This window comes from Mustela lutreola, chromosome 11 (assembly GCF_030435805.1).
Source record: "Mustela lutreola isolate mMusLut2 chromosome 11, mMusLut2.pri, whole genome shotgun sequence".
Lineage (NCBI taxonomy): Eukaryota > Metazoa > Chordata > Mammalia > Carnivora > Mustelidae > Mustela > Mustela lutreola.
The window spans coordinates 62312053-62334341 of NC_081300.1; the positions used below are offsets into that span (position 1 = coordinate 62312053).

The 22289-nt window shown below is 62.7% G+C and overlaps 2 protein-coding genes across 12 annotated transcripts; one reads left to right on the forward strand and one right to left on the reverse strand.

The window, feature by feature from the left end:
• Nucleotides 1-386: 386 nt before the first annotated feature.
• Nucleotides 387-5136, forward strand: CCDC188 (coiled-coil domain containing 188). 7 transcript variants are annotated; one of them, XM_059139763.1, is made up of 10 exons: nt 387-486; nt 941-1044; nt 1175-1282; nt 1427-1531; nt 1649-1705; nt 1796-1855; nt 2002-2066; nt 2255-2312; nt 2566-2618; nt 2708-3016. In XM_059139763.1, exons 2-10 carry the CDS (start codon nt 985-987, stop codon nt 2892-2894), a joined length of 753 nt encoding a protein of 250 aa, XP_058995746.1. In that variant the 5' UTR covers nt 387-486; nt 941-984; the 3' UTR covers nt 2895-3016. The 7 variants fall into 7 exon arrangements, 6 of the variants coding, with proteins under 6 accessions (XP_058995746.1, XP_058995747.1, XP_058995743.1 ...); XM_059139764.1 differs by having other exon boundaries at nt 389-486; nt 982-1044; XR_009345888.1 differs by adding an exon at nt 5029-5100 and having other exon boundaries at nt 407-1044; nt 2895-3612.
• Nucleotides 3608-19208, reverse strand: ZDHHC8 (zinc finger DHHC-type palmitoyltransferase 8). Of its 5 annotated transcripts, none has more exons than XM_059139756.1 (11): nt 18949-19207; nt 12150-12271; nt 11818-11975; nt 11559-11731; nt 11304-11406; nt 10754-10845; nt 10435-10576; nt 10137-10224; nt 9922-10031; nt 7583-8583; nt 3608-4603 (listed from the first exon to the last, which is right to left on the reverse strand). In XM_059139756.1, the coding sequence occupies exons 1-11, from the start codon at nt 19050-19052 to the stop codon at nt 4378-4380; spliced, it is 2319 nt and encodes a 772-aa protein (XP_058995739.1). In that variant the 5' UTR covers nt 19053-19207; the 3' UTR covers nt 3608-4377. The 5 variants fall into 5 exon arrangements, with proteins under 5 accessions (XP_058995739.1, XP_058995738.1, XP_058995741.1 ...); XM_059139755.1 differs by having other exon boundaries at nt 10104-10224; nt 18949-19206; XM_059139757.1 differs by lacking the exon at nt 3608-4603 and adding an exon at nt 5256-6493 and having other exon boundaries at nt 10104-10224; nt 18949-19204.
• Between the last annotated feature and the right edge of the window lie 3081 nt (nt 19209-22289).

A 22289-nucleotide genomic window follows, 5' to 3' on the forward strand; every position in this document is an offset into this window, starting at 1 on the left:
AGGCTGTGGGATAAGCTCTTCTGTGTGAAGCGGGGGGGAGGGGGGCATGCCTCCCAGCTGGGCAGAATGTACAGCCGAACCCCAGAAGGATCTTAATGATCAGGCTTTTGGGGGTGGTGGGTGGTGGGAACTGGGGTGGGAGGACCACACTGGATAACACGTCTGGCGTTTGATTTTGTTTTAACTCTGCACCTGCATTATCTGTTACATTTTCAGAAAATGACTAATGCAGGTCGGGGAGCTGGGGTGGGGAAGATGCATGGCGGTGAGGGGAAGGAGCGGAGAAGGACACTTCAGGAACAGGCACCTGGGGGGAGGGGCCCCACTAGCCCTGACTCTGGCCACCACCCCAGCCCATTATGACCTCCCTGGCTGTGCCCAGGCCTTTGTGACAGGCACTCTTGAGGCGGACCTGTGAGCCATGACACCTAGAGGGCCCTCAATAAGAGGGTGGCAGGTCGGGCCAGGCTAGAGCCTGGACCTGGGGTAAGGAAGGGGTTACAGGGAGGTATGGAGGGGCCCAAAACCCTGGGCCCCTGTGGCCACTCCCACCCCCAGTGCCCCCAGCCGTCAGCTTCAAGCAGCCACGGAGGATGCCTGGATTCACCCTGCCAGGGCTTTGTAAGGTGGCCCTGCCTGGTGCCTCTCAGCTCCACTCACTCCATAGAGTCTGCCAGGCCTTTCCCACCTCCGGGGGCAGGGGGTGGGGGGCCCAGGGTCGGGGGTGAGGTACCTGGGAACTTTATGGCAAGCGAAGAGGGCGAGATGCAGCGACAGAGACCGAGAGACCCAGCGGGGGCAAGACAAGCACAAGTGGAGGCAAGGCTGGGGTGGGGATGGCCCCTGCACTCGGGGCGAGAGCAAGGGGCACCTAGGCAGGGGGGGTCCCCCAGCTCAGGGCCCAGACCTTGCCCTTGCCCACCCCTGCCAACGGGGTCAGGAACCCCGGCCTCGCCCAGGGCAGCCCCCTCCCCTCTCCAGAGCATGCCCCTGGATCCTGCAGAGCAGTCCTTCCTCCAGCTGGAGCAGGAAAACCAGAATCTGGTGAGTGAGGAGCCCCTGTGGAATCAGCCCAGGCTCAGAGCCCATCTGTGCAATGGGCTCGCAGCTGTTACAGCTACGACAAGCAGTCCCGTCTCTCTCTCTGCCCCGCCCACCCCCCCCAACCCCGCAGAAAAGACAGAACCAGGACCTGCGGGAGCAGCTGGGGGCCCTCCTGGGGCCAGGGCAGCAGTTCCTACCCCTGTGCACAGAGCACACGAGCTGCACAGCCCTGGCCTGGGTAAGTGCACGGCGGATGCCCAGCCATGGCAGGACGGAGGGCAGCTGTGACTCCATGCGCCACAGCCCCACCCCGGCTCTCAAGAAGTCCATGACCACAGGTGCTGCCCACGGCCTCGGGGCTGACCCCAGGGCTCTTCCACAGCCCCCCGAGCAGGCCAGTACCCGGCCCCTGGAGGACAGGGCACCCTTGCAGCTGCTTCGGCGCGAGCTGTGCCGGGGGGAGGAGTCCTTCGTGCAGCAGTCGCAGGTAGGTCCCTGGGAGCCAGGCCAGGGGAGGGCGCTCTCTGTGCAGCAGTCCTCAGTGGCCGGAGGAAGGAGCTGACACTGTTGGCCCTGCCTGTGCCCACACTGTGCCCCTCCCCAGAATGAGCTGCAGCAGATCCGACTATCCTTTGAGAGAAAGAAGATGGCCATTACCGAGGTGCCTGCCCGGTTGGGGTGGAAGGGCCTCTGGGGAACCCAGCTGGTGGGACACATCTTGGAAGTGACTCTGCCCCTCTTCTCCCTCCAGGTGTGGGACGGCGTGGCCGAGGTGCACATGGCTCTGAACAACCAGGCTACAGGGCTCCTGGTAGGTCCCCAGAGGGTGACCCCTGAGGCTGAGGGGAACAGGGAGTAGGAAGAGGGTGCTGGGGCGTGGGGGAGCATTAAGAAGCAGGGGAATACAGCAGAGGAGTTGGGGTGAGAGGACCTGTTCTACCTCCTCTGCCCCCCCAGAACCTCAAGAAGGACATCCGGGGAGTACTAGACCAGATGGAGGACATTCAGCTGGAGATTCTGGGGTGATGTGCAGGGTCAAGGGCCTGGGGGGCCTAGCTGAACTGGGCAAGGGGCAGCAGGTGTCCTGACCGGGATGGGATGGCTCAACCCCGGACCCTTCCCCAGTTCCACCGAACCAGACCCAGGGGGTGGGGCAGGCTGGGGTTGGGGGTACACGTGGCCCTGACGGTGCACCCCTCCCCCCATCCAGGGAGCGGGCCCAGTGCCGCACCCAGGCCAGGAAGGAGCAGCAGATGGCGTGCGTAGAGGTAAGCCCCACTGCCCACACTCCGGTCTCACCCTGGAGGCCCCTCTTATGGGAGGGGTTGTGGGCTTCAGTGAAGGCGGCCCCAGGGCGGGAGCCCCAGCAGAAGCCAGGTGACCAATTATCCCTGAGAGGTGGCTACAGGTCCCTGTCCTGAGTAAGAACTCCCAGCACAGGGAAACCGCCCTCCCCCGCCCCCAGCTCAGCCCCTGCTCCCCATCATGGGGTCAGGCTCTGACCCAGCCCCCCCTCTGCAGAAGGCAAGGCCGCAACAGCTGGGATGTTCGGAGGGCCTCAAAGGCCAGCTCTGGTAGGTGGCTTCGTGAGTGCACGGCCGAGCCCAGTCCCTGGGGACCATCCCCGAGGGCACCCCCGCCCCCTGACCGCCGCCGCCCGCAGGCTGCTGGCCCTGAGGCTGCTGCTGGGCGCCCTACTGGCCTGCACCGCTGCCTACGTGTACGTGGTGGACCCCGCGCCTTTCGAGGGGCTGGTGCCTCCCCTGCTGAGCCGCGCCGCTGTCTGGAAGCTCCGGGCCCTGCTGGGCCCATTCCTGCGCCTGGAGGTGGACGACTTCCTGCCCTTCTAGGCCGGAGGCCCGGCGGCCCCAGCGAGGAGGAGGCCAAGCGGCCGGCGTGGCCCCAGGTGCCCAGCGGCCGCGCTGGCCCCTGCCCACGGCACTGCCGCGCACCGTCCCCGCCAGGAGCTGCGGAGAAGGGTAGAGGCGGGGTCTGTCCTGAGGGCTGGGCCTGCTGCTGGACATATAGTCGTGACACACACGGTGCGTGTGAGCTTGTTTCCATGGAAACGGGGGGGTGGCGCAGGCAGGAGGTTTTGCCGCCTTCTGAGGCCAGTCTCACACCAAGGTTTCCTCAGGGAGGGGCCTCTCCCTTAGGGACCGTATGCCCCATCCGCCTGCTGGCCAGGCAGCCCCTCCGCGGGAAGCCCCCAGCCCACCCCAGGCCACCAGGGAGGCCTCTGAGCAGAGGGTGTCATAGGGCAGTCTCCACTGAAATTGAGGACCAGGGGTCCTCGGGCCTCATCCCTGGGGCCAGGCCCGATCAGCAGACCAGATCAGGTTCTCGGCCCTGAATCTGCTGACCCACCAACTTGGCAGCCCTTGCATAACCCTCCATCCCCATCTGGCCGACCACACCACCCCCTCCACACTCGACCGGCCACCAGTACCCCCCACCTCCCACTCCTGTCCCCTCCCCCAACCTAGGATCCCTGTCCAGTCCAGCCTCCTGGCATTGCCCCAAGGCTCGGAGGACAGGGGGACCACGTTGGTGGACAGAGCTGTGGAGGTAAACACCAAAAATTTTATTTAGGGCATTAAATTGGGGCGGGGGAAATACCTTTGAGAACAATAGAGAATAGCTCTGTGGCTCACTCATCCCCAAGTGGGAGAATTAGAGGCATCGCCCAGGCAGGAAAAGGGCCAGCCCAGAGTCCCGCCCTGCCCCCGGGGGCGTCCAGGCCTGGGCTGGCTGGCAGGGACTGCAGGGCATGGGGTAGCAGGGCCCTCTGAGCTCCCCCAGGTGCCGCATCTCGGAGTAAAAGAGTGAAGACAGCCGGGCAGGGCTGGGCAGAGCGGTCACCAGGAACACACTGGACTGGCAGGGTCTCCTCCCCGCCCTGACAGGGTCTCCTCCCCGCCCTGGCAGGACCCGGATGGCTCACCAGGCCGGCGGCTCCAAGAGGTTAAGGCATCTGTTCATGTGCTGGGTGTGGGGAGGAGGGAGTGCAGCGACCTGCAGGGGCAACCTGAGACCCCCACCCCAGCCCAACCCGCAGAGGCCTGGGCTCCCTGGGGAGGAAGTGGCGTCTAAAGTGCTCGGTCAGGCAGGGGAGGGCGGTGTGCTGGTCCCAGCAGCTCCGGGGCCCCTGCCTGGGGAGTGGAACCCCATGCAGCAGGTGGGGACTTCCTGAGGTGGGTGGGCACAGGGTCACAAGCCCCAGCAGACTGGGAGTCAGTCAAGGTGCGGCTGGTGGAGAGAGGACCCCCAGCCCCCGGCCCAGGGTCTGTGGCTGCCTGGCTTCCTGGGCTGTCCTCTCCGCCCCAGAACTGCCTACTTGGTGTCCCGCTCAGGCCCCGAGAGACTGGGGAAAAGGCTGGAGGCAGCTGAGTGCAGGCGGCACATAGTCCCTCGGGGGGGTACCCCAGCGGCCGGGCTCCAGGGGGCCCGCAGCGGTGGACGGTCCTCGGGGAGGCCAAGGTGGCATAGGTGCAGGCCGGGGGGCACCCTGGGCTGGCCACGCCGGCCCCATCCACGGCTGCAGGTGCCAATCCGCCCCCTGGGGGCCGCAGCGTCCCATGAGAGAGAAGCAGAAAGGTGGAGGTCAGCATGGGGCAGAACTGCCCAGGGCAGGGTCCGAGGCCCAGCTAGCCTCCTGCATTGGGCCAGTCCCCGCCCCAGATCCTCCCAGTCTTTGCCCTGGCTGTCTCAGCCCTAAAGAGCCATGGATTCCCAGTGCCCCCACCCCCAACATCTGGCAGCAGGGCATTGGGGGCGGGGGGTAGGGGAGGCTCAGGTGGCCAAGAGCGTGAGTTCCAGTGAGTGCAGCTGCAGGAGGTGGCAATGGCCCCCACAGGGCCCTCCGCCGATGGGTGGCCCCCTAGGCACCCCCTACTCCATCTCCCCCAAAAGCTCTTGGGTTCCCAGGGGGTCTTGAGGCGGCTGCAACCCCAACCTTTCTTCAAATGCGCTGTTAACCACCAGGGATGCCGCAGACCCACGGGAGCCTCATGCTTGTCAGCCAAAGACCCATCGGCCAGCCCCCACCTCCCAAGCTTCCAACTCCGCTTAAGTCAGTGAAAAAAAACCCACGAAGAATGCCCGTATGCCTGGCCAACGCCTCTCCCAGAGCCTGACCCACTCTGCTCCCCACCCCCGGAGCCCCTGCATTGCAGCAACAGCCCTGGCCTTGCTCAAGGAAAGGAGCGAAATGACTCTTTTTCTTTTTTTAATAAAATTATAGATATATAGATGTAGATATAAAAACATAAAACAGACACAACGCAAGCGGACGCTGCCGTGTGCTTACTCTCGGGTCCCTGGCGCCAGGCGGAACTCTGACCCACGCCCCCGTGGGCTTCCCACGAGGGCGCCGAGGCTCCCGCGGGGCCTGGACTTGGCATGTCTTGGGGTAGGGAATCTCCAGTTTGGCAGGGGAGAGGACTCCTGGTCTCATGGGCCCCCTGTGGCAGCGTCCAGCCTGTGCCTGCTCCCACCTGCCCCCCCAGTCGCCTCCCACAAGAGCATAAAGCAGAGGTTAAGGCTTCAATGAAAGCGAGTTTCCCGGCAGTGGGGGCAGCGGGGGCCCGAGCATTAACACATGGGACGTGGCATGGCAGCTCAGCGCACAGACAATGGGGACGCACCCACCAGCTGGGTGAGACAGGACACACGGAGCCAGGACCCCACCCACAGCTGGCTGTCTGTCTGTGCCTCATCCACCTGTCTCTCAGAACCCAGAGCCATCCCCGAGCTGGATGCCTGTAGGCTGGGGCTGGACTCCCCAAAGAGGAACTGGCCTGGCCAAGCTACAAGCTTCCAGTGGGTCCCTGAAAGGCAACGAGTTAGGAGCAGACGGGTGGTGGGGCCCCGGTCCAGGGCGGCCAGGGACCCAGGACTCTCTGTCCATCTCTGGGCCACGGTGACCCTTCTGTGAGGGGAGTAGGTGGGGACCAGCCTGGGGATAGCCTCAGGGGCACGAGGGCAGCAGGTGTAGATATAACCCACACCCCCTGGCCATCCCCGCCTGTGGGAGCCAGGGCACTGGCACACAGATCCCACGGCCTGGCGGCCCCCACTGAGCCCTGTCAAGCAGATGGGCAGATGGACAGGCGGAGGAAGAGGGGTAGGCTTGTTGGAGGCGTGTTCTCTTCCGCTGACGTGTCCACACCAGGCCTGGGCCTCCTGGTCTCCCGGAGCAGAGCAGTCGGGAGGGGAGGGCAGCCGCTGGGGGTCCTGGTCCCCGGGGCTCCACGGCGGATGGATGGCAGTCAGTCCTCACACTGAGATCTCGTACGTGGTCCCACCCACGCCGGACACCTTCTTAACGAGCGTGTGCCGGGCAGGGCTGGCGGAGGGCCCCGGGGGGCCAGCGGCAGGCCCCAGGCGGGCCAGGCCAGGGGACTGCCCGTTAAGCTTACTTGGGGGGGTCTTCAGCTGAGGGTGGTCCCTGCATCAAAACAAGCACATACACGCGCACACACAGTGAACACGGGACCACGGCATGACAGAGGCCAGCAGAGGCAACGGGACAGATGATGCAGACACAGACAAAGCCCGGGGTGGCCCCTGCCTCTGAGCTCAGGAGGGCCCACCCAGAGGGTGGGTGGGGGTATACAGCCTGCAGAGAGGGGACTATGTTGCCACAGGACAGACAGATGTCAGAATGGCCATCAGCCCCCTCCCAGGTCTCTCAATCCCTCCCATTGGCACCAATCCCAGAGCCCTGCACTGTCCCAGTGCCCCAAGCTGAGGAGCCCAGGGGTGACTCTGGCTCCTTCCCTGCTCCCTCTTAGGAAAACAAGAGGCTGTCTTCCTGCCCTCCAGCCTGCCCAGTACTGGCCAACAGCATTTCTGACATCGCTGCCCAAACACTCACGAGGATGGGCTGCCCTCCTGTGGCTGCCATCCCACCTCACTGTCCAGCTGCCACCCACTGGGCCGGTTCCAGCCGCAGCAGGGGCCTCCTCACTGAGTCCATGCTCAAGGTGGCAGAGGAGACGCCCTGATGACAGCCACACACCCCAGGTGCTCAGCTCATATACTTGGACCTGACCCTGTGAAGCAGCCATCCCTGCTTCCTATTACCCACCTGCCAGGAGCCTGGAACCAGCCTGCCCCTCTGTGCCTATTTCCCCATCTCTGAGCAAGGAAGCCCTTACTTCCTGCTCCCAGGCCATCATGTCCTGCTGCCGGATGATGTCCCCCAGACTCAGCCTCCTCGACCCACACTGTCTCCAGGGGAAGAAACCCCGGGGTCCCCCTGCCACTTGGTTGCACCAGCTGCAGGAGAATGTGCAGCCTTGGGGCTCAAGGTGCAAATCCTCCTCACCTGCTATCCTTGGATGTGTCAGGGCATCCTTGGAGCTGGGCAACCCTCACACAGTCTGGGCGGGAGCCTCTAAAGAGGATGAGCACCCCACTGCCCCCAGAGGCAACCACTGGCTTCCCAGATAGCCCCCGCATGCTCAGCTAAGATGTCCTACAGGCAGCCAGATACCTGGCCTGTGCCGGGAAGCCCCCCGCCCCCAGCACCCACCTCTGCACGGCCAGCGAGGGTGGTGACTCCGGGAGGTCCGTGTGGATGAAGGCGACAGCTTTGGGGCCTGCATAGGAGGGTGAGCGGGGAGTGCTGGGTGGGGAGGGCGGGCCCTGGCGCACCGGAGACCTGTGTGAGCCACTGCCAGGCCGAGGCCCGGGGGCATTGTTGTTGGCCAGGTCAGCCTGTAGGGAGGAGGAGGAGGTCCGCGGGGCCCGGCTCACGGCGCTGGACAGCGAGGACAGTGAAGTCTGCAGCGCAGGGTTGCGGGCACCACCGAAGCCGGGCCCCGCAACTAGGTCATCTCTGGAGCCGTAGCGCAGGGCCGGGCCACGGGGGCCCTCGGACAGCACGCTGGCCTGCTGCAGGCTGTAGGAGCTGGGCGCGTCATAGACGCCCGAGTCGCCGAAGAGCGAGTCTGCCTGGGAGCGCAGCAGCCGTTCCCGCTCTTCCCTGTCCTTGCGCTCCTGGATGGAGGCCATGATGGTCCGGGACAGGTTATCGTAGCGCACAGGTGAGGGCTCCCGCGGCCGGGGGCCCAGCACCGGGCTGAAGCTACGGGGCGGGGGCCGCGGTGGGTCACCCACCGCCCCTGGGTGCAAGTAGGGCGAGCGATAGCTGGCCACGCCGGCCGAGGGGTGGGCTGGGCATGTGTGGCCGCTGGGCGAGCCGGGGTTGAGCAGACTGTCGTAGGACAGGCTGCCGTTGCGGTTGGGCAGTGCGTGGGGGGCGAAGATGCTGCGGTGGGGTGTTGGGGGCCCGCCCTCAGAGCGCAGAGGCTGCAGGGCCACGTGGTCCCCAGCCCTCCGGCTGGCCGCCTTGAGGCTCAGGGAGCGCAGGGCACCCGAAAACGTGTCAGCAGCGCTGAGTGGCGGGGATGGGGGGTAGGTGGCGTGCAGGCCTCCGGACGTGTAGTCAGGAAGGTCCAGGCTGGGCTCTGACACAAAGTCCAGGCTGTGGATGCTGTCCTCTCCCAGCGTCAGGGAGTCGGGGCCAGTGACCTGTGGGGAGAGAGGGCACACATCTACTACGGCCCAGCCACCAGGTGCTCTGTGCCCCACCCCTAGAGGCTACAATCTCAGTGACCCGTGTAACCGACAAGCTGTTCCCGGAAGGTCTCCATCCCCTAACCACCTCTTCCTTGCCCACCACAGAAGGAAGTGGGGACAGGGGAGAAAAGAGCACCCAAACGCTGCCTCCCCAGGGAAGGCTAGGCACCCTTCTCCTGCTCCTACTTCTCCACAGAAGAGGAGGGGGCTGTGGGGACAGCCTCGGGAGCTGGGCCTTGAGGAGATAAAATAACCACACAGAGGCCCAGAGCCCTCTCCCAGGCACGTCACAGCTGAGAACTGCAGTCATGGCCACGTAAGACCAGAGCTGGGTACTGCATCTACCCAGGGCAGGCCCCTCAGAGCCCACATGGGGCAGGGCCTCCTGGGGGACAGCCATAGCAACAGCGAGGAGGGGCCTCTCTGAGTCTCTGTGAAGCAAAGCAAGTAGGCACAGGCTTGGGCTGGGGATGAGAGCCTGCAGAACTCAAAACCCAGAGGGGATTTTGACAAATGTGTCCTCAGGGTCCTCAGGCCAGAATCCTTGTGGGACCCAGGACAATCCCATCAAGATGAGGCAGGCAAGGGCACCTAAAGCCCCCCATTCCCAAGAAGGGCTGATGGACACCCCTCCTGGGACAGGACCATGGCATGCTGGCCGAGGAGGCCCAAATTCCCTGCCTAGCCCAGAGATGCTGATGCTGGCTTGAGCAGGGCATCAGTCCTGGGGGGAGGCGACCAACCAGTCCAGGCATACTGGCCCAGTCACAGGCTCGCCTCTTAGATGGCCACGAAAGAGGGTGGGCAGCCTGGGAATGTTTGGGGTTCTGGATCATTCCTCAGGCTGTCCAGGGTTGCCAACTGCTCTGCAGTGATCTCAGAGTACTTATACAACTCAGAAAAAATAAATGTGCTTTCTTAAACAATCTCAAATTCTTCTGAAGCCTTCCCGTGGGCCTTACAGAGTGACTAATAGTGGAATTCCAGGCATCCTGGCACACACTGTCCCTGGGGGCAGCCACCTACCAGGCCAGCGGGCAATGCCACCAGCCAAGGAGAAGGGGCCAGCCAGGACAGCCTGTGCCAGCCCTTCCTTCATGCCTAGCTGGAATTCCCACAGAGTGAGGTCCTGCTGGCGCCCACAAGGCTCTCTATGACCCTATGGCCCCAGGGACAGGGCCTCCTGGAGCAAGTCCTCCAGGAGTGGGACCTAGGGGCTAAGGCCTCTGGGGACAGGGTCTCTAGGAGGGGGAGAGTAGGACTTCCTGGGGTGGGGCCAGGCCTCCTCACCTGATCACCAGGCCCGCAGAAGGGCGCCTTGGGACCCGAGGGAAAGGCAGGCCGGAACTTGTACATGGCAGGTGTCGGGGGGCTGGTCCTCTGCGCTGACAGGGCGCTCTCTGGGGAGATGGACCACTGTCAGGCTGGGGTCAGTCCATGTCCCTCCCTCTGTCTGGCCACCACCACCTCACCAGCACTGCTTGGGCGTGGGGTCTGCAGGTCACCTCCGAACGTGCCGGCCTCCGCCTTGGGGGGCAGTGGCGGCCCCAGGTCCAGCGGCTTCTCATCCAGCCGGTCCAGACTGCCCTTGGACTGGGAGGGGGCGTGGTCAGTGTTGGGTAGGGTGTGGGCCAAGGGTGGGGCATAATTGGGGATTCCTCCCTGAGCCCTGGGCCCTAGTCCCTTCTCCAGAATCTACCCAATTCCTCCCCCTTCCACTCCAGGCCCCTTCCAACAAAGCTGCTTCCTGCCTCCAAGGGTCTGCCCTTTACCCCACCCCCTACCTGACCCCAGGGCCCCCACCTTGCTGCGGCCCAGGCCAGACTTCAGCCCGTTGTCACTAAGCTTGACCTTGAGTGGGGCAGCTCGCTCCAGGAGCTCAGGCCGAAGGAAGGGCGGTTTCAGGCGAGCAGCCAGCGGCAGCCGGGGGGGCTCCACCACGTACCTGCGCCGGGGGTGGGGGCAGAGGGGTCAATGGCCAGACCAGGGTGACCGGGCCTGAACGCTCACCAAAGGCAAGGCTGGCCGCACCTGCCAGAGGCAGAGGTCAACCGGGCTGAGGGTCCACACCTGCCCACCCCAAACCCGGCAGAGGCCCCTTGACACCCCATCCAGGCCTCACCGGGGTGCCAGAGGGCTGCACAGCACGTGCTCCACATTCCCATAGCAGCCTCGGGTGAAGGGGTTCACGCCCCCGCGGAACTTGCCCGTCACCTGTGGATGTGGGACCCCTCAGCCAGCCTGGCCACCCAAGGTCCAGGACAAGGCTGACAGGGACAGGCAGGGATGGCTGGGGTTCCTCAGCCAACTAGCAATGGTGACCCACCCTCTGGGGATTCCCTGTCCCTCAGAGGGCAGGTTGGGCAGGGTCGGCAGGGTGCCCCCCACCCATTGCCCCCCGATGTTTCCTGCAGGAAAGCTGTCAAATTTCTGGGCCCTGAGTTACTGAGGGCTGCAACGTCCAGAGGTGGGAGTGAGTGGGGGAGGGGCAGCACAGGTGCAGCCCCATACTCCATGCACCACCCTGGGTCTCCTCCCCCTATGGAAGCTGAGGGAGCCAGCAGCCCTTCCCTGACACCCCCCAACATGGGCCTGGTGCAGCCCTGGCCCTCTTGGCTTGTAGGGGATGCCCCCTATGCCCATCGCTGCAGGGGCCCTGCTCGGGTCAGCACCTGCTCATTGGTGGTACGCCCCCGAGTGACCAGCACCACATGGAAGCCAGTGAGGCCGATGACAGGGATGAAGAAGAGGCCAGCCACACACATGACGGCCATGCTGGCCCGTTAAGGCCAATGGCCATAGGCGAAAACACGGAGCCGGTGCCCATGAACAAACCACTCCCACTGCCACCCAACTAGCAATGGTGACCCACCCTCTGGGGATTCCCCGGCAGTCACCCCATCCCCCCGAGGGCCAGCCAAGGATACGTGATGGTGGTGTGGGCAGCTCCCAGCCCCTCAGCGTGGTTCAGCACATAGACCAGGCCAAAGGCGACGACACCCACCATGTGTGCGCTGAGTGACAGCAGGAACAGGAAGAAGTATCGGTAATTGCGGCGCCCAATGCAGTTGTTGACCCAGGGGCAGTGGTGGTCAAAATCCTGAGCAGGAGCAGTGAGTCAGGGCACAGGGTGGGTGGGAGGGGAGGGACATGGCAGGGGGGCAGACAGGGTGGCGGGACGGTCACCTCTACGCAGTTGTCGCAGACGCTGCAGTGGGAGCAGCGAGGTGGGCGGTAGAAGTGGCAGGTTGCGCACCACTTCATTCGGACCTGGATGCCCCGCACGTCCACATTCTTGTACAGCGGGGCCCGGAAGTCGTCCTCCTTATCCTCGTCCTCATCCGCTGTGAGCCAGGGCCAGAGGAGGGTGGCAGGAAAGTGACTTCCCTGCCAGGAGAGTCCTTCCCGCATCTCTGCCAGCCCACCCACCAGGACCCACCCCTGAAAGGCTCTCACATGTCAGCCACTCACATTGTAGTGAAAGTGAGCAAATCACATGCCCTGGCACAGGGCCCTACCTCGGGGGAAGACGCCAGGGTCCATGAAGGTGGCCATGCTGAAGTTGGCCAGGACAAAGAGGAAGATGATGCCATTGTAGACAGGAACAGCTGGGGACACAGCTCGAGTCAACCACGGGCACCTGCGTTGGACAGCAGGGCAGAGTTCGGTCTGGGGGTGCAGCAGATGGGCGGGGATGGGGCGTGGGGACAGATGAACTAGGTAGGCATGGCTACACATAGGCAGGCTGGGCCATCAAAGGCCACCATCAGTTCTCAACGTGGCAGTCGGGGAGGCCACTGCCACCAAATCACCGCTAGGAGACCTCTGCCCATCAGCCTGCTGCTTCTCTCCTCAACGATCGGGGCGGGGCCCCTTGTGGCCTGTACATGGGCTGCCCACATGTGGACAATGACTCCAGCAACCGTCCAGGTGCGTATTAAGAATTCAACTCGCAGTTGAAGACACTGAGGCTCAGAGAGGCCTGTGGGCCCGGGCTCCCACATTTAGGAGGGGTGGCAGACTGGAGGCAGGAGTCCAGGATGAAAAATGAGCCCAGTCCACCTGGCTGCTAGGACAGACAGAAGCAGCCCCGGTCCTCAGGCAGACCTGTCCCCAGCCCAGCAGGGCCTCCTTGCCAGGGAAAATCTGGGACGAGCGGAGCTCCAATTCTCAGTCAGGAAATGCATGGTGGGTGGCACCCCTGTTTTTTCCCTGAGGCGTGAAGTCTCAGGGTCTGGGCCACTGGGCATATCCGCATCAAGCCAGCCCCTTCTTTCTAGTTTGTCATCTTACTATCCATATGACAATGGGGAACACCCAGAGACTCTAGAAAAGCATGATACCCCCCCGCCATCTTTTACTACCCCCGCACCCATGGCTCAAGGCTGCGCCTTCTTCTAAGAAGCCTTCCCAGATTCCTGGCACCCTACAAGGATCTCACACACCTCCCCGATGGGTGCTCTGCCAGACGCTGTCCTCTTCTGCCCTCTAGGGACCAGACCAGAGCCCTCTCTGGAGATCTACCAGTCCTTGGGCACATAACCTGTGGCCCCATGTCCCAACCCTGCAGCGGGTCCCTGAGTCCAACCACTTGGCTCTCACAAAGTTCCTCTGGCCTCAGGCTCCTGATGGCTCCTGGCTGCTTTGACAAATGGGAGGCTCCTGGCGGGCTGTTTCCCTCCCCATACCTAGCCCCTCTGTGGAACTGGATGGCCAGGGAGATCCCCCGCAGTAGCCCTGACTGAGAGAACAGGGCATCGTGGCCTCCAGCAGGGTGAGTAGAACCCATGGCCCTGCCCACCGCCCCAGCGCACGCTGGCCACGCTGGTGTGCCCACGCCTGCCTTGGCCAGGAGCCAGCCCCGCCACCCCAGCAACCACCTCCATGGCAGCAGAACTTCGCTATTTTTAGTGGAAAGCAAGAGGCTATTTAAAGATTCCACTTCCCACGGCAGCAGGCGCAGCGGGCCGGGAGCCGCAAGTTACCCCTTCCTTTTCTCCAGGACCTGCTGTGGAGGTGGACGTGCTCCCTGAGGACATGGGTTCCCTCTGCAGGGAGGGCCTTCCTCCACTACCCCCTGCCCGGGCAGTCCTGAGTGCCCACTAGTCAATGCCCTCTACATTCCCCAGCCCCGCGAGCTAAAGCATGGCACACAGACGGCGCTCAATGTATGTCCTGGTCTCTGACCCAATCCCATTCAGCAAGGTGACAGCAGACCCTGGAGGCCTGGTCTGCCTGGCAAGGTGGGGTGGGGGACAGAAGCCAAAATGCCAGTGGGGACAGGCTCTCCAGGCAAGCAGGAGCTGTCAGCTCCGGAGAACCAGGAGGCCGGGAGAAGCGGGGGCCCCACTCAGGTGGGGCAAGCCAGCTCCCCATGGTGCCTTCTGGGAGGGGCTAGCTGTGCGATCTGCACAAAACGAAAATGCAGGCCTGGTGTTTAAAAAGTGTCAAGAATGCCAAGGCCAGGACAGCAGAGCACTAAAGGCAAGGGTCAGCTATCATGCACGTGCAGGGCCCGTGCCAGTGGGGCCAGCCCGCCTCTGAGGAGGAAGGGACAGGGAGGTCCTGAGGTGCTCTGGGGCTAGCAGACGTGCACACATGAGCTGCAGCAGGTGGGTGCTGCATGGCTGGCACAAGGACACGGTGCAGGCTTGGTGGGGGGCTGAGGGGGAGACATGGGGACAGTCAAAGGCTCCATCCCCACCATCCGGGTTTTGCCGGTGGATACCAGGAGCCTGTTGCCCAGCTGCCCAGTGCAGTGAACCACAGAATCCTCCCTTCCAGCTGTAGGGAATGGGTGCTTCCGCTTTCCTATTTTAGAGACAAGGAGTGGGTATGGGACAGTTTGTCACATACCTAGACCTCGGTGTGAGAATACGTCAGGGCTGGGATTCAAACTTTCATACAGGCAGGCGGGGGACTTGAACCCCACGGGCAGCCCCCACACCCGCACTGGCCAGAGTCTCCCCTGGCCCAGGTGGCCCATACTGCTTTGTCCTCCCTGAGCCTCAATGAACACCTACTCCCACCCTGGCTGGACAGGCTGGACAGCTGCCCCGAACAAGATGCCTAGGGTGACACCTGGAGAGCAACAGGGCCACATTTAGGAATCTGATACATGACAGGACAACATCTGCACTGAAGTGTAGGTGGCCTCTGTCCACTATGGGCGCCACCCCTCTGTGTGCCTGGGCCACACACAGGAGGGAGAGGGGGCTGGGGCCTTAGCTGATGCTAGGCAGGCTTGTGGCTGGGGGGGTGCAGGCCTCTGTCAGGGATCTGAGCCACTGCCCCATCCACCCCCATCACCAGGCCCCAGGCTCGACTCTGACCCAGGATCGGGACCTCCCGGGCATTCCTGACCCCTCATCCTCCCTCAGGAGGCCTCTACACCCAGGCCACGCCAGGAGGGTCCAGGTCTGGGTCAGGCCAAATGAGAACTGGCTCCCCGGCCAGAGCCAACAGGCACATGCACAGACATGTGTCCCCACAAGCAGGGAGGGACACATGCACATGCACATGTGCGATGCACACAAAGACACACAAATACACTCCCGGACACACATGTGTGAACACATGCCAGTGGATATACACATATACAGACACATGTGCACACACGACCACATCCAAAAGGCACGTGGACATGAGCTTACACCATGTGTTGACAAGCGAGACACATGTGCATAAATGTTTGTGAGAACAGACCTGCCCGACACACAAACACACGGCCGCAGAGACACACCTGTGCCCTCGTTCATGTACACACACACTCATATGCACATGCGAACACACACAGATGCAGAAATGCCATGCCCTTCCTCAAACCGACCCCCTGTCTACACGCTCTGTCTCCCTGCGGACCAGGCAAGCGGGAGGACGCGTGAGGACGTGCAAGCTCCGTGGGCAAGGCCTGGCAGGCAGAAGTGCTCAGGCCACCTTGAGTCTGTCCTAGGCTCCAAGAGGGGCCCCTCCGCCCACAGGGACAACATTCCACTCCCACCCAGGGGCTGGTGTGCTCCAGGCCAGGGCTGGCCACCCCTTGCTGGCTGCAGCCACCCTGTGGGGCCCTGGGGCGGGCCTGGTGGGGGGGGGGCTGGCCCAGCTCTGGGGCTAGAAGCCCTCCTCCCAATCCAGCCCCCGCCTTCTGAGTGTTAGGGCCACACACCACTGCCATGGGCCCCACCCAGATAGAGGCCCCAAGTCCGCCTAGCCCGGCGGGGAGACACCACCCAGTGGGGGTGGGGGGTTCCACAGGGCCAGTATGCGCGCCACAGCTAAATGTGGAATGGAAAATTTTAACTCAGACGTTTTCATTTAAATCGGGTTCTTCATTAATACTGTTTGTGTTTAAGAGTGATGCACATGCGCAGGGGCACCTGGGCCCAGAGGGTCTGTGGCCACTCTACCCTGGCCAGGCTAGGCAGGGGCCTCTGTCCTCCTGCACCCATCCAATTCCTGCAGGCACCTAAGAGATGAGGCAACTGAGGCTCAGGTGGCCAAAGATATGGTAGGCCACAGGCAGTGAGGCCTGGCAGGGGGCCCACGCCGAGTTTCCTTCCTTCCCGTGTGGCCCCTGCCAGGGGCTCTGTCCACCTGGGCCTGTCCCTCCACCATCCCATGCTGGGTGTTCCAGCCTGCCTGGGCCTCTGGGCATGGGGAGGGCTCAGGCCCATCCTGGGGAGAGACAGTGACATCCCAGAAGTCAGCCCCCTGGTCCTACACAGAGACAAGATGGCCCAGCCTGGCCCCCGGGATTGGTAACCCAAAAGCAGCCCTAGCTTTCTGATGTTTCCAGACTCCCTGTCATTCTCCAAAGTGGCTCTGGGAGGAGGAAGGGTCTAAGGCAGAGACCTGGCCTGGGGGCTCTTGGAAACCCACACAGCACCTGACCCAGCCTGGCACTGAGACACAGTATGAAGGGCTTCTGGGGCCCCAAAAGGAGCAACTCAGGTTTACTGAGCAGAGAAGGGACCTGGGGCCACGCAGCATCCAATCAAGTTCAAGGGGTAAAAGCAGAGAAGAGAGAAGCCAGTGGAAACCCCAAGGGCAAGGTGGAGAAAACACAGGAGTGGCCTGCTCTCTCCTCCCTACGTGTCTAAGTCTGCAGCAGGCCTGGACCCAGAGAAAGGGTAAAAGTGTGACTGCTAGGGTGACCAGAGACCTATCCCAAGGAGGCAACCACTGGGACCCCTGCTTGCCTGGAATTCGGCACACTGTGAGTGGTGTCAGTAGTCCTGGTTCGCCCCGCAGAACCCCTTTTCAGGAACCCAGTTGCTTTGGAGGACCCCGGTGGAGCTAGGGTTAGGGTAGGCCAGGGAACCCAGTGGCCTTTTGGCCCAGGGATTGTGGCCTCCGTGGCTGAGGGGAGCCCTGTCCTAATGATGACCAAGGCTCCATTGACTAGAGGATGCCTGCACCTGGCCCCCAGCTGGTGCCCCTGCACCCTCAGCTTGCTGCAGAGGCACATGCCACCATCTCTCAGGTACAGTGGGTCACACATAAGGCAGGACACAGGGAAAGGCCTGCAGCGCCCTGAGCCAACCCTGCCCCTCTCTTGGCTGGTGTCCCTGAACCCAGAACCCCCCAGCTCTGAGGAGGAAGAAAGAACTTGGCAGGGTGCAGGAGCATCAGTGCCCACATCTTGAGATGTTTCAAGTTCATAGGACAGCCATGTAAGGGCCTTGTGCAATCACAGCCAAGGGCTTATAACAAGCACACTACCTCGGGACTCAGGTGAGCCTAAGAGGAGAGGAGAGGAAACAGGCAGGCTCTCTGGAGCAGGGTTGGTTTCAGTTTCTTGAAAGATTTATTTCCCTGCATTTCACAAGTTTTTGAAAGAGAACACATATTACTTTTAATGTCAGGGAGGGAAACACTGAATTACACTTTGGAAGTGAGAAACAGGACCAGCAAGTGGAGGCCAGGCTACCAAGAAGCACACCTGAGGCCAGGTGTCGGGGACCCCAGGGCCAGGACTGGGCCAGGTCCCACCTCTCCAGAAGACCCTACACTCGCTGCCCACCTGCCTCTCTCCTCTCTGCCCCACAGCCAACAGCATCTGAGTAACAAGAACATGCCTACTTGCCAAAGCCAGAAATAAGCCCGTCCACACAGGCCTTTTTTAAACCCGCTTTTGGCAGCCTGTGCGCCCACCCAGCCCCGCCCTCCAGGTAGGGAGCTCTTGAGCCTCCATGGGTACCCAGTGCAGGCTCGCCGTCCTCATAACTGCTACCCTCACTCTCGCTAAGGCAAAGCAAGGGTGCCAAGCCAGCTCTTGCTCCCCTCGACCCCAGGCTCATTCACCCTCGGGCTGACCTGCCTCGGAACAGAGGCCCCCATGGACTACAGCCATTGGTGACACCTCAGTTTCCCGGGAAGGCTTGAGCAGTCCTTGCTGTAGTCACCTGGGCTGTTTCTCAGCATGGGACTCGGGGAAGCGGGTGGTCCCAGATCTGCATGTCTGGAGCCTGAAACTCCCACCCCTCCTTGTACTGAGGGAGCCCTTTTGGCGGTGGGTGGGGGGGGGGGGCTGCCCCACAGCCATGGTGTTGTCAGCAGGCTTATGTGTGAGCCAGCCTGTCTCAGATGAAGTTCTGAGGCCCTGCCTGCCTTCTGCCTCAAGGGTCCCAGTGCCCAATATGGCCGGTGTCCCTGGGTGTGGCCTGGCCTGGGCCCTGCAGCTGCGACCCCGAGCCTTCCTGAGAAGGTCAAGGGAGGGTGGAGGGCACTGCCAGGCCAGCATCAAGGGTGGCTTTCGGACAGGCACGTGGCAGCCTGGCCAAGCCACACCTACGCGGGAACAACTTGGCTCTGGCCCTGGACTGGACAACCAGGAGTGGACCCAAGAGCCACCCACAGCTCCTTGTTGGAGGGGCTGGTGGCTCTCAGCAGCCTATATCCCCCTCTCATGCAGCTTGTGGAAAGGGGAGGGCTGCAGCCACACCCTGGGCAGCCACTGCACACACTCCCCTGTTTGGGCCCAGCAACTGACACCCAGGGCCTGGCACAATCATGAGGTGCCAGCCAGGCACTCGTGTCCCCACACAGAACTCACCTGTCCCTGGTGCCCCTGTATAGGCACACTCACTGTTTCTGCCTCAGCCCAGGTCGGGGTGGGGAGCTCACATCACCCACAGCCCAGCCCTGGTGCCAGCCCTGTCTTGCCCAGCCCTCCTGGCCCCTGGCCCCCTGCCCTGCCCAGCCCGCGGGCCTTGTCCCCCCAGGCCTGCCAACTGCATCCCCCGCTGTACCGGCCCCTGCCCCTTTTGGCCCGTCTGCGGCCGCCTGTGCACCCCTCCGGTGACGCGGGGGACTCACGTGAACACGAAGAACAGGGTGCTGGAGCCGACCAGCAGCGCGGCGGCCGTAGCCACCGGGATGTACTTGGCGGGTTTGAGGCGCGTCCCGGGGCTGCGGGGCATCCTGGGCGCCGCGCCGCCGCATCCCTCCCCGGGGCCTGGCGGGCGGGGCCGGCCGGGGTCGGGCCGGGGTCGGGCGGGGCGGGCTGGACGCGGCGCAGGACCCGCGGCGACGACGGCGGCGGCGGCGGCGGCGGCGGCGGCGGCGGCGGCGGCGGCGGCGGCGGCGGCGGCGGCGGAGGAAATCCCACCCCACGGGTAGCGGCGGCGGCGGCGCGCTGATGTCAGCGCGCCCCTTAAGGTGGACCGAAAGGAGAGGCGGGGCAGGGGGGCGGGAGCGGGGAGGGGCGGGACGGAGCTGAGCGCTCGGTGGACGCGCCCCGCCCCGGCCCCGCCCCACACCCTCCTTCCCCGGCGCTGGGCGGCAAAGCCTCCCAGACTCCGGAGCTACCGAGCCCCCTGGGCCCCGCCGGCGCTGACGTCTGGCGCGGCGTTCAGGACCCGGGCGCGGCCGCTCCTCCGCTTTGGTGCCCTGGCCAGAGGAGTGCCCGCGGCTGTCGTCGCACACTTGCAGTCCTGGCCCACCGCGTGGACAACGCGGAGAACGCCAGGCCCCCTGATCCCGGCCCGCAGGCCCTGGCGCTGGGGCATGTTGGTCCCCTCCCGGGCCTCTTCGCAGGTCTTTCCCTTAACATCTCGGAGCCGGTCCTGGGGTCAGACTGATGTTCCTGTTTCATGCTATTCGCAAATAGGGCCAGACCTCTCTCATCCGGAGACCTCCTGGCATTTATGAGGGTGGGAAATTTGTGACCTTGTTTATTTCTTGCCCATCTCACACCGCTTGGTTATAAGGGTAAGGAGGACAGGGTGTGCAGGATTCTCGGGCTTCCTTGCCCAAACTGCAGGTTCGGGAGTGTGTGTAGGTGGGAGAGCTAGGGTCGGTTGAGCCCCTCAGCCTCCCAGAGGCAGGGTGGAGCGCCCCTTGGGAAGCCTGTGAAGCACTGGGCATCTTGCCCCGCCAGGGATAGGCCTGTGGGCAGGCCCACCTCCTGCAGGAAATCCCACCCGCCAGCTCCACTGGGGCTGCCTACTTAAGGTGGACCCATGCCTTTGCAGTGCCTGGCTGCAGTGTGGCCAAAACAGGCTGAGTGGCCAGGGAGAGCAGTGCAGAACCTCTGGGAGGCTGGGACCTGGGTGAAGCTCTGAAGCCTCCACAGTGAGGACCAGCAAGTCTCTGTTCCCTCTAACATAGCCTCAGGGCTCTCTGCTTGGAAACCAAGACCCATCAGCACCCTCCCAAGGTGGGAATCCACTGGGGCTCTGAAGGGGGGTCCTCACCCTCCTTGGCCCTGGGCACCTGCTCCTCTCTGGCCAGAATCCCTTGCTGCCCCAGGGACCGCTTTCTCAGGCCATGCTGCCACAGGCCCTGGGGCTCCTTGGCCTGGAAGCCCTTCCCTGCCTATACATGGGCCTTGTGAAGGCCCCAGCCTCAGTTTGGCAGGCTGCTGGCTGTGGGCCATTAAAAAGACCCTGGGCTGGGGGGCTGAAACTGGGGCATTAGTACAGCTCATTAAGAATAGAAATGGTCATGGGCCTTTTCCCATAACACTCCAGCTGTAGCCTCTGCGGAGTGGGGAGCCCACCACAGGGGGCCTAGCATAGGGTTGGGGGGCACCCTAGCACAGAGTGGCAGGCTCGGGACACAAAAGTGAGTGAAGAGAGGACACCTCCTTACCTCTGCCTATGGTGCCTCAGCACCTGGAAATGCAAGGTCCAGGGTCCTCACAAAGACTCTGGCCAAAAGATGCCCCACCCATGGCTTTGCCATTGCTCCTGCTCTTCTGCAACCCAGCAATGGGACCCCAGGCCCTGGAAGCCTCTGGATGCAGGCTCACCCATGGGGAGCCCCCCGCACAGGCTCCCAAATTGTGACTCAGGCCCAGGTCTGACTTTGGGTCTGTGTAGGGGTACCAGGACAGCTGAAAGTTGTGGAGTGAGCACCAAGTGCTGGTCATGGGGAGAAGGGGTGCTTGGTGCCTCCTTGGTGAGGTCCTTGCAGACTTCCTGGGCAGAGGGGAGTCCTGGGTGGGGGGAGGGGAGAAGAGCGGGTGAGACCCAGTGAGGCCTCCGGCCCAGGATTCCTCTCCAGCTAAGGAGTTAAGATCCCAGGGAAAAGGAAAGCAGAGCAGAAAGCTTGCCCAAGGGACTGACCTGGAACAGAAAGGTTTATCAACTCACTTCTCACTCCATCCCCAATACCATCAGCACCCCAATTATGGCCTACCGTTGCCTCTGCCACAGGGAGGAACTCACCTGAAAACACAGTTGCTGAGGGGCTTGAGAGAGGTCCCACTGGCATCCCTGCTCATCCCAGTGGGACCAGAGGTCAGGACTGCACGTCTCCCTTTCTGCAGCACTCTGCAGTGTCGGCAAGCCACCTGTAATGTAGCCTGATCATAGCACATCTCTGTTCCCCAGCCACTGTGAGGGGCCTACCCTGCTGTTGGGGTTGTCCCCACCCCTTGGAGACACAACTCTTTACCCAGGAGGGAAGAAGTCAGCCTGGGGTTTCACATCAAGTGGGATTCATCTTGTATTAGAGCCCAAAGCAAAAACAATGTTCAACAACCATTCTGTACTCAGTGAAAGGGGAGTCTGACTGCCCCTTCCTGAAGGATCAGGCCTGGGCCAACCTTTCATACATCAGTGCATCCTGCAGAGGCCCAGGGGGAAGCAACAGCTGCCTTACGTCAAAACTTGTTCAAGACAGGTAAGGTGCACAAGCTTCAATGTCCCTCCTTGGCCAGAAGGGCCTCTGTGCCAAGTGACTTCAAGAGCACCCAGACCTGTGCCTCTAGAGATTTAAGGATGCCAGGACACAACAGATGCACAGCATCCTTTGGAAGTGTTTCTCCGAGGTTTAGAACAAGATACGTCACGGGACACACACATATGGAGACATCGGATAGAACAGGGCCCCAGCCAGTAGACCATGGCCAAACTTAAAGCACCTCCAGAAGGTGTCAATGGCCAAATGCCAAGTGAGGGTTATCTATTCCAGGGCCAGGTACAAACTTGCTCCACAACCCCTCACCCGCATCGGAAGGCTGTATGGCCACAGTTGGATCCCCACTGGCCTCCCAGGACACACGTTACATGTGACCACATGCTTTGAAAAGTCTGCCGGTGCACCAAAAACCCTCTTCCCCCACCTAGGACACCATTCAGACGCCATTTGTTTTACCAGACAAGCCCCCAAATGGCACCCATTTACATTCTTGCAAACGGCCCTTTATTTAA